At 37.8% G+C, this 16,927-nt stretch overlaps 1 protein-coding gene across 6 annotated transcripts in view; it reads right to left on the bottom strand.

The window, feature by feature from the left end:
• Positions 1 to 16,927, bottom strand: part of SSBP2 (single stranded DNA binding protein 2) — a 294,273-nt gene that overhangs the window by 221,559 nt on the left and 55,787 nt on the right. For all 6 annotated transcript variants that reach the window (XM_039911270.1, XM_007656432.4, XM_039911269.1 and 3 more), the window contains exons 2-3: positions 6,325 to 6,397; positions 702 to 763 (exon numbers count right to left, since the gene is read on the bottom strand). In XM_039911270.1, coding sequence (XP_039767204.1) covers positions 702 to 763; positions 6,325 to 6,397 — 135 coding nt within the window. The remainder of the gene's footprint in view (positions 1 to 701; positions 764 to 6,324; positions 6,398 to 16,927) is intronic.

The raw sequence follows: 16,927 nt of genomic DNA, 5'->3' as shown, positions 1-16,927 counted from the left end.
AAACGCCTAAGGCATTGAAAGGAAGATACAGCAAGTTGAGGCTTCACCAAATAACAAAGAGTCTTAGGCATAAACGGAGGAATGTGATCTCAAGAAACCAAACTCCACGCACCAGGCATAGGGGCAGGGCTATGCACCGCTTCAAAAAATGAGCTTCACGATAATAAGCCCACTGTTAATGAGTCATCATTACTGCCCAATAAATCAGAAAATCTAGAGAACCTAGGTTCGACTTGCTGCAGCATCCTTTATATTCCCAACTTTCTTTCCATTTTACAGAGGATTCATTTATAGAAGCAACAGAAGGTCTTTGGGGTTTTTGGGGGCTTTTTTCTTAACTGAGAATAGTAAAGTGAAAGCAGATTTCACCTCTCAGCAGCTGCGGAAAGCCTAGGGAAAGCACTAACCGTTGTCCCAAACTCAGTTGGAAGGTGAGGTAAACCACACTCAAGACTTCCTGCCTAGTATCTCAAAGCCTCAAACGCTCAACAGTAGAAAAACCTAAGTCAAACTACACTACTTAACATTAGTTTGTTTGGAAGAAAAAAATGTTGAGGATTTTTTCAAAGAGCATTTCCAGTGTTTGTGGAAAAAAAATGAGAAAAACAAAAGTTAAAATATTATGTGAATCCCCTCCTTTCTCCTGATCATAAGGCAGACTTTAATCAATCTATTTTAATTAAAAAGAAAGATACACTTACCACCACCAAGAATGTAAGAATCCTGGAGGTTCCCCCAATGTGATGTTTTTTTCCCATCTTATCTAAAATGAACAGAAGAAATATTATACACTTCCCAACTTCCTTAATGTGCACATGTACATTAAATAAAGCTGTAGATTCCTCCGCTTCTAAAAATAAACAATCATATTAACAAAATAAACAAAATGCCAACATTTTGCATTCTTCTTTTCTCAATCCTTATAAATACGTAAAATTATTCATTTTTAAATCCATAGGTCTTACAAAACTAAGGTGCAGCACCTTATATAGTGACAAACATAAAAACAGAAATACACTTTTCCCACTTTGTACAGCAGTTTTACTTTCAAATTTCATCTCAGAAGAATTATACCCCTGCAATTCATATATACCTATGCAATTCCTGCCAGGAGCATGCCACTTGTGGACATTCTAGAATTTATAAAGATTCCAAGAAGCCCTTCTAACTGGTTTATCGCTATTGTGGTAATTGATGTAAACTACCTGGTCATTACAGTATCAAATGATTTCCAAGTCTGGCACTGGAGGTACTGTTTCTACTAAAAATATTGTACATGGACATAAGAATTTATAATGTGGCACGTTAACGGTGCGACTGGTGTTGAAATGTATTACTGAAAGAAGTCACTCCTCCTATGTTTAGTTACCCATCCATGCTTATTCACTCTCCCCTAGCCCTTCTATGTACATCTATTTATGTGAATTTACACATTTTCATTCACCCATTCCTCCTTCAATCTATTAACGATTGCATCATTTTTCTTTCTCCTGCTCTTATTATTTGCAAATCTGTGCCTTCCCATCTCTTCCCTTAGACTGAGGTCCTTTGTGGGCAGAGACCATATCTGTTGTTTCTGTAGTACTCACTCAATTGCTCTACACAGTTTCCCCCATTAGTGTGTAAGCCCCTTGTGGACAAGGAGCCTGCTTTGTGCTAATGTTGTTCAATGCACTTCACTCAGGAAATGCACTGAACATGTGTTAAATAAATACAATTATTACTACTACAAAATGCACTCAATATGCAGATTGATAAGAAGCATAGAAAAATGACTGCCCCTTTTCTTAATAATAATAATAATAATAATGGTATTTGGTAAGTGCTACTATGTGACAAGCATTGTTCTAAGCACTGGCACTGTTCTAAGCAAACAAAGCATTGTTTTTAAAATCATTAGGACTTCCATTCCCACATGAGTACTCAGCTATGATTGCTTAGTTACTTAAGAATCCCTACGAAGGAGGCTAATTCTCTGAAACGTTTTGTGTGATTCTCTCCTCCCCACTTCCCTAATCTTTCCAACTTTGGGGACATTCCTTTGAATGGAACTTCTGTGGTTAGCAAAGGCATTTGACACACCTCTACTGGAAAGGTTGATGTCACATCTCCCTGGTTGTTCAAAATCCCTGATACGGTTTTACTTTAGAAGCCAGTGAGTTGAAGGTTCAACAGGGGTACAAGGTCCATTTCTGTGGCAATTATTAGTTAGGTAACTTCCATCTCTGCTCTAGATGCTCACTGCAATTCATTCCCCTATTTTTGGTACAGAAAGCCCTCAAGATAGAAATCATGGGAAGGTAATTCTCCTTTGTACAGTTATAACCAAAGCTTCACTAACTACCTGAAATATTTGCTAACAATCCTGTTTGGAAATGGGGCGACGAGGCCTCGGAGTACAGTCTATTTCACGTCAGTAACAGCAGACCGTCCAGGCACATTCTTTCAAGGATTCTGTTCCAATAAGTATTAAGACTCGTACCGACTAGTTTAGCTGAATGTCTCTGTGTAATTTGCTTGGGTATATTAATGGCTTAATATACTCTGTATGAGCTTTTGGAAGTGTGTTTAAAGCCCTCTTATTGCATTACTTCACGTATAGGTCAACTTGCATACGGTAATCATTTTATCTAATTTTCCTGTATTTTTTTAGGTTCAATCTAAAATGTTTATAAAATCATGCTTTCGTTCCTGATTTTCACATCGGACTAGATTTCTACTTGCTTCTTGATAGTGCTAACAAGGCAAATTGGGTTTGTTTAGGCACATAACCACTTTTATATCGATTTGAGTTCAATTTGTAATTAGAAATGTAGTTTCCTCATAGGGGCTTCAGTTAGATTCCCTGGCTGCTTCAACTCCAAGAGTACTGAGACTCTGAAGGGGTCAACACTGTGGCACCAGATGGGGACCCCAAGAGTTCTAAATTCTAACTTGGTGGCACATTATCACCTAATAAAAATGCTATTAATACTGCTGTTTATTCCTCACGCAAGCTCCACAGAAAAATGCCAACATTAAAAATTCATCATTATTCTCTGTACTCTTTATAATTTCTTTGGGAAAAGTTTTGCATTTTTTGTGCCAAATCGTTAACAGAATGCTCCAGACACTTTAGCTAAACTATCCTTTATTTAAACATCTGTTAATGTCTTCTATGTTAGTATTTTCTCCGACTGCAGCCTCACCACCTCAATCTGTTTGCATGACACATTTTTTTACATTGGTCTTGACTTTTCAAAATCCCCAGGTGCTGGAAAAAATGCCTCTGGGAATTTGCTAGGTGGCACTTTTTCCTCCAAAGTCCTGAGATTCAGCGGGGATTGGATGTGTCAATTTTTGGCTTATCTGTTGATATCTGTTTTTGTACACAAATGGGTCCATCACATTTTTCACACACACACACACACACACACACCTGCAGGTGAAATTATTGGCCAGGAATTCATTTTTATATCTAAATCTCCTATGAATTTTATTTTTCCCATCCTCTCTTCATTCATCAATTCAGCATTTCTTGTCACACTACATAGGTACTGTATTCCATCCCAGGGATGGTTGTATTTGGATAGGAAGTAAAATTAATCCCATCATTGTAATACATTTGGAAATATTACAGTGGTATTTAATTATAAAGATATTATTAGGGTTGGGTAGAGACCATATTAAAATTTATACAGCAAACTTAAAAAATGAAACATATTGACTCATTATAACAATTGTCAAAAACCCTGCAACTGAATTTTTCATCTATTAACCTTTCTGTGCTCTAATTTCACCATCCTTAAAAGGAGGATATAACCTTCTCAACCTACCTCACATCGATGTTGTAGAGATGAATGATATATCATTTGTGAATCTGGTTGGAGTACCATAAATAAGAAAAAGCATGTGAGCATGCTCTGAATTACATGTTTGAGGGTTTATTTGTTTTTTAATGGTATTTGTAATGCACTTAGTACGTGCCAAGTACTGAACTAAACCCTAGGGTAGATTCATGCTAATCAGGTTGGACACAGTCTATATCATAAGTGGGGCTCACAGTCTTAATCCCCATTATACAGATGCTTTAACTGAGGCACAGAGAAGTTAAATGACTTAAACAAGGTTACACAGCAGAAAAGTGGTAGACCTGAGACTAGAAGCCAGTTCCTCTGACTCCCAGACCCATGCTCTTTGGGCAGGGACTGTCTCTATCTGTTGCCGAATTGTACATTCCAAGCGCTTAGTACAGTGCTCTGCACATAGTAAGTGCTCAATAAATATTATTGAATGAATGAATGAATGAATGCTCTTTATTCATAGAATAAAAATGAAAACTAAAGCACTTTAGTAAAGCTTGGAATCGAAACAGTTTTCAAACACTCTACTCAAATACTGATGTAAATTAAAATAAAATACTGATTCAAATTAGAAATAAAAGGGGAAGCGTGACTCTGAGCCACACCCACATCAAAGCTTAGGTTCAATCTCATATGGTTCCATCATATTTACTGAGTGCTTACTGTGTGCTTCTGTTTTGAAACACTTTCCTCACAATCAATCCTTTGCTTTCTAATTTTTCTGGTCATATTCTGGTCATATTGTCATTTTATGTTTTCCAATCCCATCTAGGTAGGCAACTGGTTCTTCTCACTAAATAAAAGCTAGAAATTGAACCTCAGAGTAGTCTTTGAAGTAGCAGGTTTTTTTCCTACAGATATACCCTTCTAAGAGCCAAAGCAGCAGTTACTTCAGAATATATAAGATGCTGTGAATTTGCCTTTCTAGACACATATTAATTAATTATGGTATTTACTAAGCACATTACATGTCAAGCACTGTGCAAGGCACAGAATATGATGATCTTTTTGTTAATTAATTGGAATTAAGGACAATGTGTGTCTTTAAATGGCAGTTCTTATTGTGTTTATTTATGAGGTCCACTGCATCTTTTACCAGGGTTATTCATTCTTCCTCCTTGGGAGATAAAGAAGAAGCTTCTTACACAGCAAATCATGGAGGGAAGGAGGGTGGAGATGCAGGTCCTGACTTTCATTCCATTAGACCTCCAGTCACCATTAAACTACCTCTTCCTATCTTTATTGCATTCAAATCCATTTCTACCCTCACCCTAGTCTACCTCAGTCCAGAGCAGATATTTCTAAAGGGACAGAAATAAAACTGGGCCCTTCATTTATATAAAAACAACTTTATTTTTAACAATTATGGAGTTACTGTTATAATTGAAGAATACATACTACAATTTTGGATGTCAGAAAACAGCTAACTTTATATGCTATATGTATCATGCTTATATGGGCTGAAAAGCATTTCACAAGTTGGTCTAATGAGAAATTAATCACTATAGAATAAAAGGCAAAATTATATCAAGAATTAAAAACTGGTAACTGATTGGAAACAGACCAATAATAAATGTCTACTAGTCCATGTGAAAAGAAATTAAAAGAATGGTACTCTTGAGATTGGAGTTTGGGATTTGTGTTGTTCGATTAAACTTGTAGTCTTAATGATTTTAGGAACATGAAAAGCAATTTTGCAAAATTTGCTGATGACTGAAAAAATGTAGTAACTTCAAATTAGTCCTTCACGATCCTGACAAACAGGGACCAATAATTTATGAGAAGTAAAACTAACAAATCCGGAGGGGAGAATGAAGAATCTGTTAAATTGCATTCCAACTTCTGAAGAGGAAAGTGCTATATTTTGGAAACAATTCTGCTCCTGTGTTCTTAGGCAACGATATAAGGGTAATGTAAAGTTTAAAGAACATATGGAAAATTCTCTTGGCAAAGAACAATTGTATCTTTTAGTCAACAAGAAGATGACAGTTGGAATATTATCTTTTGCTCTGGACGCCACGGAAAAGCTTGTGAACTCTGAAGGAGCTGTGTGGGGTAGGTGGAAACCAGAGCTATGCAATTCCAAAGGAGTAATTTAATTCTCCACACTGTCCAGAAACAACAAGGGAAGAGCTAGCCAAAATATTAAGGAGAAATTGCAAAACACCTAATTATCTTTCCCTTATTGCTCAAATTGTGCTAGGCAGAATAAATTTCATGAAGGGGCTCTACAAATCGGATAAATCTTTAATAGGAAGGAGTAGACAATTCTGGGAAGTTTGGGGGCTAGAAAGTGTTTTAAAAAGAACCATTTCCAAATAACAAAATAAAACCCTAGTTAGAAACATGCATAAAGCATATGAACACAAACCATATTTTAAAATATATACACACATATACATATACATACAACACTGTATTCTCTTATTCACATATTTATACACACTACCAAAATAAGACTGAAAAAAGATACAAAACATACCTCTGATAAAAATGTCTGGGCGGATTTCTGAGCTCCTACATGGAGCAGATATTCATATACATACAGTGCTAACCTAGAAAATGAATAAAATATATTAAGAACTTTAAAGTAAAAAAACCATCAATTTTAGCATCTCTGTCATGGAACAGCAAATACACATGATACATTAAGGGCCAGCATTAATCAGGCACGTCCCAAATTTCTTAACAAAACATCATATTTATGCTCTAAAAGGATTCACAATTAGCAATAGTGTGCAAAGATATACATTTTATATTTATAAGCAAGAAAGGCGATAGTTGGAATCCAGGTTTTGCCTGTTTCTTATAGTCCCCTTGTTTCAACTTACTCTGTCCCCTGAATAATTTTATAGTTTACAGTCTGTGACCAAATACTAGTAATTCAGTTATCTTCTCATTGTAGAAACACTGTTGTAGTATAATTAGCAGCTATCATTAACATAGGAATGTAATGATTTCATTAGGACTTTGTAACAACTTGATTTCCTTCTACCTTTCCTACACAATCTTAACAAAATGTAACTCTGTGCACACTTGAAGTCCACCACCCCACTTCCAGTTTGTTTAAATCCTCTAGGGATTAGTTTAGCAACCTCTTATCTGTGGCTGGCTTAATGCTAACAGATGCTACTTAAAGTTTTAAGGTGCAGAGATTTATAACTATATTTTACATGTGATCCCATCTATATGAAACCAGTGTTTTCCAAATGGACCCTAAATGTGTATTCCTTCCACCCTCCCAATCCCCAGTCTTGTTTGTTTACACAGAGATATCAAGAATTTAAAATATTTAAGACCGGATGAGTGGGTGTGGAAGTTGCTTTATAACCTTCTTAACACCATTATAACACCATGAAGGAAGGTTCCCAGGCTGTCAATTGATTCATCATTTACACATGACCCCCTGGCAGATAACCACAAATATTTATAACAAAAGTCTTGACCTACTGAGATTCTCAAATGGAGAAACTCCTATATCAGTCAATTGATGGTATTCATTAAGCACTTACTCTGTGCAGAGCACTGTACAACAGAGTTGGTAGACGTGTTCTCTGCCCACAGAGAGCTTACATTCTAGAGTACATAGTATATACAGACTATGCCTGTTTAAACTAGTTTATGTCTTCCAGAAACATTTATTTCTTCTCTTTTATGCTGGCCTTAATAAACAGTATTCACAGATACCTGATCTACTTATAGCATTTGGTAACTTTAGCTGAAAATCTGACCAAGAAGAATATCACACACATCCAATGCACATTAAGAGACCTAAATCTACATATAAAGCTGCTCTTATCACATGGATGCCCAATTTTTAAAGTATACCATGTGGTCACATTTCAGCAGAGTTGTTAACAAATATTATTCAAAATCCAAATTAGTCCATGGTAGTATTTTTAATGATATCTTGGACTGATGCCCAGATGGCTCGTAACAGTTCTTTGCTGTTCTATATTTATCAATATTGAGCCAGTTTACAGTAAATATAATGCAACAATAATTACAATATAGCAAAATTGCTTTCCCTTCCAAATGGATTTTGAGCTTATAAAGGTTGCTAGCATTCCTGTCTGAATTTCACAAGTTGCAGCTAAATGAAAGCTCCCTTCACTTTCACAGTATAATGCGGCCTCCTACGACGAAGAGAATCATTCTTCGGCTTTGGTTCCATTGTGATCCTTTTTCTACCTAGGCATTGCCAGTAAAAACACCAAGACCAACTCTGCAGTTACCAAACACTGATGGCAACTCAAAAAGCAGTGTGGCCTAGTTGCAAGAACATGGGTCTGGGGGTCACTGGACCTGGATTTTGGTCCCGGCTCCACCGCTTGTCTGCTGTGTGACCTCGGGTGAGTCGCTTCCTTCTCTATGCCTCAGTTCCCTCGTCTGTAAAGTAGGCATTAAATCCTACTTCCTCCTACTTAGACTGTGAGCCCCTTGTGGCACAGGGACTGTGTCCAACCTGACTGTCTTGTATCTACCTCAGTTCTTAATATAGTGTTTGGCACACAGTAAGCACTCTACAAGCAGAGAAGCAGTGTGGCTCAGTGGAAAGAGCACGGGCTTTGGAGTCAGAGGTCATGGCTTCGAATCCCGGCTCGGCCACTTGTCAGCTGTGTGACTGTGGACAAGTCACTTAACTTCTCTGTGCCTCAGTTACCTCATCTGTAAAATGGGGATTAAGACTGTGAGCCCTGCGTGGGACAACCTGATTCACCTGTGTCTACCCCAATGCTTAGAACAGTGCTCTGCACATAGTAAGCGCTTAACAAATACCAACATTAACAAGTACAATTTAAAAACAAATGTTCTCTGAGGTGAAAGGTAGCTCCTTGTGGTCAGGGAACGTGTCTACCAACTCTTGGTACTGTACTATCCCAAGCAATTAGTACAGTGCTTTGCACAGAGCAAACGCTCAATAAATGCCTTTGATTGATTAAATTGGTGATTATGGTTCTAAACTGAAAAAACAAAGCAAAAGAATATTTTGATCAGCCCCAGTGCTACCCCAAGCATTTGGAATTACACCACTAAAATTTCAGTTTCATCCATGTTGTTATTGTGTATTTTACAATACAGACTCACAGAGGGCAGAGGCCATTTCATTGTTCAATTGGGATAGGCACTAAATTCTAACTCTGATCCCCTGCTACATCAAGCTGGTTCTGAGACAGCTGAGTATGTGCCCAGCACTCCACTCTTTCTGACCTTCCATTTTTCTCTTCTTCTCTGCCTTTTCATTTCTTCCCCATGCTGATATCTTATTTTAGTAACTCACATCCTGATAGTGCTGACTAAAATAAGGTTCGTAGATCATCTGTGGGTTTCATTTAGCCATTCTCCCCAGGCCTCCCATTACTTTAAAGAAATCAACTAACAGAATAACTTGTTTCAATATGTTGACTATCACAAAGTAAAGTCTAGCTTTCATTCTCTCATTTCCTTGACAAATTGAATGATGCACCACCAAGTTAAACAAGACTTCAAATTCTTTCCAGCCCTTGAAACGAGATTTAATCAAGTCATTCCCTTGAAACAGGTATTAATCATGTTATTTGATCTAGGAAAATCATTTTTATATAATAGTGCCTTCACAACGTCCCTCAATTCCACAAGAAACCTAACCTTTAAAACAGTTTATTGTGGTGATATTTACGCTCTGAAGTTGGGAGTTGAGACTTGAGATCTAGACTCAGGCCTTCTTCCACTTCACTACAAAACTAGGGCAACTCACTCACTAAATGTAGTTTGCACCTCAATGTTTCCATCTCTATAATGGGATGCTTTGGGTATATCTCGTGGGATCCTTTGAGGTTTGGGGGGGAAAAATGGCATTTATACCAAGAAAAGATATTGTTACCATGAATAATGACATTTTTCCATGCAAACTGCTTTGAGTCAAGTACACTATATCAAACTCGATTAAGAGATAACATTGACTCTGTGAATAAGAGGTGAATCTTTTCTGTCAGTCTTCAAATAATTGTTCATTCAGCCCACAGCTAGAATCAGCTAAATGAAGGAGTAAAACCAAAAATAATCTTGATTTCCAGTGAGAACTAGGACACTCAGAACTGACCCTACAAGGGTGAATTGGGACAAAGCAATCTAATTTTTGGTTAAGAAACGATATTTTCCTTTAACCTCTCCACCACCGATCCAAGTTCCAGAATATGGAAATGGTTATAGCTCATTACAAAGAAAAAGGAGGGGAATAAAGTTTACTCATCACCAACCCAGACTGGAAGACTTTCTTCTGATAAAACAATTCAGTTATAGGGCATTAAATCTGAAAGGTTTAGTGCTTTGAAGATATTTCAGATTTATCAAAAACAATGTGTTTGCACTTATGAAAGAGGCCAAAAAGGACCCCATTATTAGCAACTACTTTATAAAATCTAGAACTTGCCACATCTTCTTGAATATTTTTAATAGAATCAACTGAGCAACCCAGAAGATCCAACGGCGAGAACTGGGAAGACCAGGAGCCCAGGAGGTCTGATGGCATTAATAATAATAATGTTGGTATTTGTTAAGCGCTTACTATGTGCCGAGCACTGTTCTAAGCGCTGGGGTAGACACAGGGGAAGCAGGTTGTCCCACGTGGGGCTCACAGTCTCAATCCCCATTTTACAGATGAGGGAACTGAGGCACAGAGAAGTGAAGTGACTTGCCCACAGTCACACAGCCGACAAGTGGCAGAGCTGGGATTCGAACTCATGAGCCCTGACTCCAAAGCCCGTGCTCTTTCCACTGAGCCACGCTGCTTAAAACCAAGGCTGTCTTCCGTAGGTACATTCCAAAACTCAATTCCACATTATAAGCGCTTAAAAAATAAGAAAAGCAAGCAATTCCAGTATTTTAGAGTTTGAGCCACCTCCCACTTTATGTACTTCAAGACATCTACCCGTGGCAAAAAGAGCCAAAGAGGAAATGAAGTAGTTGATTGAGATCCAGGCACTTGGAGGGGTTTCTGGGAGAGGCCACGTAGATAGGACAGCAGATCAGCTTCCCTATCTTATGAGATCAAGGGCCGAGGAGCTCCGCCAATAACTGTGCCGCCTCCTGCAACTCTGGGAAAAGGCGGTCTCGCCCTCTGAAGGTCCAGGCCCAAGTTGTGGTAGGTCTGCCGCCGGGCTACAGGGTACGGACTTCTGCCAACCCAGAGCTCAGTGGCAGATATTCTGTCGCCCAGAGCACGGCTCCAGGCCCTGTACTACTCTAAGGCAGTGGCACATCTGTCACCCAGAGAGTGCTGAGAGGGCTACCGCCCGTGTCTTAGGTGGGAGGACACCGGCAGCGAGTAATCCTACTCACTTTCTTCCTCTTTTACCCTTCCTTCTCTTTCTCTTTCATTTTCTCTTTTCCTCCATTTCTCCTCTCTCCTTTCACACTGTCCCCTTCCCCCATCTATGTCCTCCTTTGGCCTCTCCTCCTTTTTACCCTGTCCCCATCTTGCCTAAAGTGTCCCAAAATTGATAAATAAGAGTCAGGAGCAGCAGGATAATCACAGAGGGTGGAAAAAAATAAAGTGCCAAGACCAAAAAGCCTCCCACTCACTCATTCGACACACATTCTCTCTCTGTGTCTTTCTCTCTCTCTGCTGCTTCAAGATACCCCTGCTTCAGTTTTTAGGATGAACATTATTAGGGAAATTTTAAACATGTACACGCACTCACACCAACCCTTCCTCCCTCCCTCCCTGGTCTCAGACCCAGAAGTCAGCAGGTACAGGACCTTTTCTGAGAGGGAAAACACAATGATGGAAACTATACCTCTTGAGATTCTACACCTGGCATGCTTCAACCACGGGCATCATGCAGTTCAGGAGGTGAAATATAAAAGCCAGAAAAATAGAGTCAGGCCCTGGGAAACAGTGACAGGCTTTATAACCCTAAGCAAAGGACAAACAACTCGGTTACAAACTAGTCTTTTGACCATACTTGAAATGACCAAAATCAATGTCAGCAATAACTCTAAATGAAAAGGCAAAATAAATATTTGAATGTAGAGATAAAAAGCTCTACAGAGGGGTATCTCTAAATTAAACTCCAAAAGAGACATCTTCCCTAACTTACTGTCATTTATCACATTACTAATTGGCATTTTATAGTTCTCAGGACCAAACTACTTCCTCAACTTGATCCTCAGATCTCAATGAAAGGATGTCCGAGACATATCAGTGGTAGCAAATACCGCAGTAGGTGGACACTTTTATTCAGATCCAGTATGATTATAGAGAAATCTTAAACCTTGAATTTGCATCTGTCTAAAGCAAAAGACTGATAGATAAAGAAGCAGAAAAAATATTTTCTCATCAAATCTTTCTTGGACACATCATTCATCCAAATTGGTCCAGTCACTTGATCAGTAATAATAACAGTATTTGTTAAGGGCCAGGCACTGTATTAAGCTCTGGGGTGTTAATTAATTATGTTAGTTAATTAATTAATTATGTTAGTTAATTGTGTTAAGCAAATCGGGTTGGACACAGTCCCTGTCCCACGTGGGGCTCATAGTCTCAATCCCCATTTTACAGATGACGTAACTGAGGCCCAGAAAAGTTAAGTGATTTGCCCAAGGTCACACAGCAGACAAATGGCAGAGCCGGGATTAGAACCCACGACCTTCCGGCTCCCAGGCCCGTGCTCTATCCACTACACCATGCTATCATATACATTGTTAAAGTGTACATAGTTGTCCCTCTAAAAAATTCCACATGCACAAAGGGACTTTCTCCATAGATTTAAAAATATCATCTTTCAGGAAGATCAGTGACATTTCTTTTCTCTGCTAAGGAACGAGAAAATCTAGGTCAGACTCCAAGTATTGTTCTATTTTGATTACCAGTATGATTCCTGGCATTAATGGTCTATTAGTAATAGATAACAGAGAATGTGCATTAACTAGCACATAACCTGGATCACTTAAAAAGGAGTATGTATAATTTCTACAAATGAGAGTTAAGGATTTCTGTTGTACCTTATTTGCCAGGAAATGTCAAATCTAGCCTTTAAGTAATGAAACAGGATGCTTCAATTTTCAGAACATCAGGCTGGGATATATCTTTGAGTCTTAACGTTATTCCAGAATTCTGAAAATGCAAGTAGATTGGGTTTATTCTTTGTGGGTGAAGGTATGCTTGCATTTGGGGTGTGTCTGGAGGTTTAGTCAATGAGAGTTAATGAATACTATTATCAATTAATATTTACTGACTTCATAATATCCTAGATTTGTTGCTCTAGCTGAACAAAACAGCCTAGATGATATGACTTCAGGGTAAAAAGACCATTTAGCTTCAGTAATGGTCACTACATTGCTTCAAACATCATAAATCATTGCTGAAACGTGGAAATTTGCAGTCATCGTATTGACAAAGGTGACATTTTGGGGACAAGACATACTAGAAATAAGGAATTATAATAATTACTCCACTTTATTTATTAGGCCAATAATGGGGTGTCACACTTTTCCAGAGAGATCTGAAGCTATTTGGATGTTTCCTTAAGAAGAGTCTTTTATTATACTTCTACTATAGAGAAGACAGTTTTTTTAAGTATGTCTAAAACTGTGAAACTCCACATTACTTCCTAAAAGAGAGAGAAAAGGTCCCTGATTACCAAGTCTTTATTTAATAATGAAGTCTTGAAGCCAAAGTTCATTATTGATTAGCATTCAATCACCCTTTTGTTGACAAACAAATGAGGCTTGTAGAAAGTCTCCAATTATCAAATTTCTTCATGAAAAAAACAAAAACCTTGTGGAGAAATCTGTAAGATGAGATGCACACTTCACTACTTATAATTACATATACACATTGGGCTATGTGTAGCATTTTTTTTTGTTTTCATAGGCTTTTCAATCATGTGGAAAACCCAAAATAGGGTGAAGTAGGAAAGCCCATCTTGCAGATGAAAATACTGAAAAACACTCAGATGTAATCTGCTTACCACTGGGTTTAAAGGTAAACTCTAAAAGATAATTCAGAATCACAAGTTAGGAATCGAATAACCAAGTCATAATGACTTTGAAAATTCTCTTTACCACTAAATTATATAGATTTCTTTTTAAAAAAATCTTAGTCTTAGCCATATGAATGAAAGGAACCCACTTAAGTTCTGTAAGACATTAAGCTCTGTCATTAGATTTCAAATGCTCTAGGTCCATCTCGACTGCTGTGTGATGTTGGGCACATAATTTAAATTCTCTGGGTCTGTTGCCTCATCTGCATAATAGGGATTAAATACATATTCTTGATCAATTTAGCCTGAGAGCCCCATGTGGGACAGGGACTATGTCTGATCTGGCTGTCTTGTTTCTAGTACAGTGCTTAGTAGAGAGCTTGACATGTAGTAAACACTTAAATATATCACAATTATCATCATTATTATTGAAAATGAAGTAAAAAATGTAAATTCCCAGAAAATTTAGGCAGTTTTGTTTCCACAAACACTTATTTGATAGATTTTAGATTTATGTACTCAAAATTAACTGATGATGCTTGGAAAAATAAGGGAAACATCGATATTGTGAGGGACAAGTAAAACTCTGGTGAGCGCACAACTGAACAATCCGAGCAGTACTCACCATACCTATAATTTGTGCATATCTGTAATTTGTAATTACAGAAATTACAATAAGTATTTTAATAAATATTTAAAAATATATCTAGAAAATTTGCATATCCAGATTGGCTTTTTTCTCATTCATTATGGATAATTCCTTTTCTCTCTGATATGTAAATCAACCACCTTGGATCCATCTTAAATACATATGAGATCAAAAGTGCTATAAAGCTGTTGTTAGTTGACCGTTGAATGAATGGCAAGGGAAAAGATGAGAGAGGATAATGAAATAGCCCAAAATTGTCAAAACCCCAATTTTTTCTGGATTTAAGTATCTTTAAAGAATGTATTGTGAAGGACTCTCTTATTGTGGGCTAAAAGAATTATCCAGAAAAAGTAGAAAAAAATGTTTTGGACATACATTTTGTGATGAGTAATCTACATGGCTTAACAAAAGGTTTCACAATCACATCTCCAGTTCTATGTTTATAATGGGCTGTCCAAAACCATTAAACCACAACAAAAAACACCCCATCCTTTAAAATACTATGAATACTATGTTCTGAGATATCTTGTGTATTCACTGGGTGTTTCTTACACAGAAGTTGGAAACTGCTGTCATGAGGGTACAGTAGGGAGACACTCTGACTACAGTAGGGAGACACACTGACCCCTATCAATTTTCCAGCTCTCCCCTACAGTCTGCTTTCCCTTTTGGGGCTGGTACAAATTTGCACCCCTATGCAAGTGCTATCCACTCGAAACCCTCTGACAGTAATGGTTTTAAAAGCACATGGTGCGGCAGAATAAGAAGTTTTTCATTAATCTCTCTGAACCTCTTCAAATGAATTTTTTGGAGAGAGCAAATTAGTTCAAATTACCTATTCTCTAAAAGCATTCATTAGTTTATTCCCTAGTATGACAGGTTATTTTGGAGGACCATCACTGACTCTTTTCTGACTCAGGGGCTTTATTTGTGGTATTTCTGAAGGGTGTGCAAATAGTCTGCAAGAATGCACTGATGTACGAAGGCACTAAATGGTTTCGTGACCTGAAAGAGTTAATGGTGCTCTCGAAGTACCTAGCATTACCTAGGAGTAAACAGGCACTGAGGGAATTGGGCTCATTATTTACTATGCTGTCATTTACCTTAGAAAAAATTACAGACCTTGACACAGGAAGAAATGTGAGTTTTAACAGTCGGAAACCTGTGACAAGGTTGTCAGTAAATGACATCCAATCTAGCCATTAGCCAGAAAAGGACTTTCTAAAAGGCTTGTGTAGAATGATGCTATTTCTGACATAAACATGGGTACTTAGATTTCCGGACCATGTATCATATCACCAAGAAATCGTCAGTTCACCAGATTCTAATTCAAATATGGCTATCACAATCACCAAAACTCATTCAATATCATCAGTCAACATATTGAAAACAAACAAATCCCCAAAGCCCTCTAGAGAGCAAACGGGAAGGAAATCTCTCTTCCCATATAACAAGAGCATGACCAGAGCTGTGAGAGATGATCTAGTCCACCATGGTTCTAAGGTAGCCGTCTGAAGTTACCTGCTGAAGGTTTAGAGAGCAAAGAGTTCAAGTTCCAGATCCAGATTTGATCAGAAACCACCAATGATCATTTTAATATAGCCAGCACTCACATATTCATATTAAGGGAACACTGACATAGCCAGAGCAAAAGGAAAAATCAGAAGAGGGACAGGTTTTAGTTTTGGGTAAAAAAGCACTAACAAGCAAGGAAACAATGGTAGGCAGGGGAGGGAAAAGAAAGGCTCAAGAGGCATGGTTTTTCTGCTCACAGGATTACGTATCAATTGAACTGTGGTGATGATTTCTAGAATAAATCAGAGATTGGACTCACTGTCTTATTTGACTAAATGGTGTAATAAAACCTGATGAAAATTATTTTAAGGCACTTTACAAATGTAAATTGTTGTATGGATTAGACAGCATTAATCTGGAATTTGTGGTAATTCAGTTCCTTGCTTCCGCCTATTGATGTCAAAAGACGACAGGCTTTAATTTAAAGAAGGAAATATTTGATCCATAATGTGGTCAATAAAGCGTCAGTTAAAATCCATTATTCCTGATGACCTATAGGGATTAATCTGATAAATAAGAGACCAGGAGAAAAAAACACACACCACAACACTTTTTTCCCCCCTCATCAATTTTTCAGGCATCACATAAAACAGGTTTGCTTATTCCACAAAAACCAGCTGCCAGGTCGGTATCACAAGTCTTGTAGGTACAGCCTCACCTCAAAGTTTATAAAACTACCATGTCCTTGCACCATAAGGTTCTTAATTAAGTTTCAAATTGCAAAAGTTATCCAAAAGCAATTGGGAAGGAACGGCATAAGGGTGGTGGGAAAAGCGGTAAAGAAAAAGTGAGACAATCCCGAATCTCCAGTTTCTGCAGGCAGATTTTTTTGATAAAAATCAGACCAGTTCTGGCATGAGTAACCTACAACTACGTTTAGCACGTATATGTTCACA

The sequence above is a fragment of the Ornithorhynchus anatinus genome, chromosome 1 (assembly GCF_004115215.2).
Source record: "Ornithorhynchus anatinus isolate Pmale09 chromosome 1, mOrnAna1.pri.v4, whole genome shotgun sequence".
Classification (NCBI taxonomy): domain Eukaryota; kingdom Metazoa; phylum Chordata; class Mammalia; order Monotremata; family Ornithorhynchidae; genus Ornithorhynchus; species Ornithorhynchus anatinus.
The sequence above is the reverse complement of the archived record's forward strand: the minus strand, read 5'-3'. Positions and strand labels throughout refer to the sequence as shown.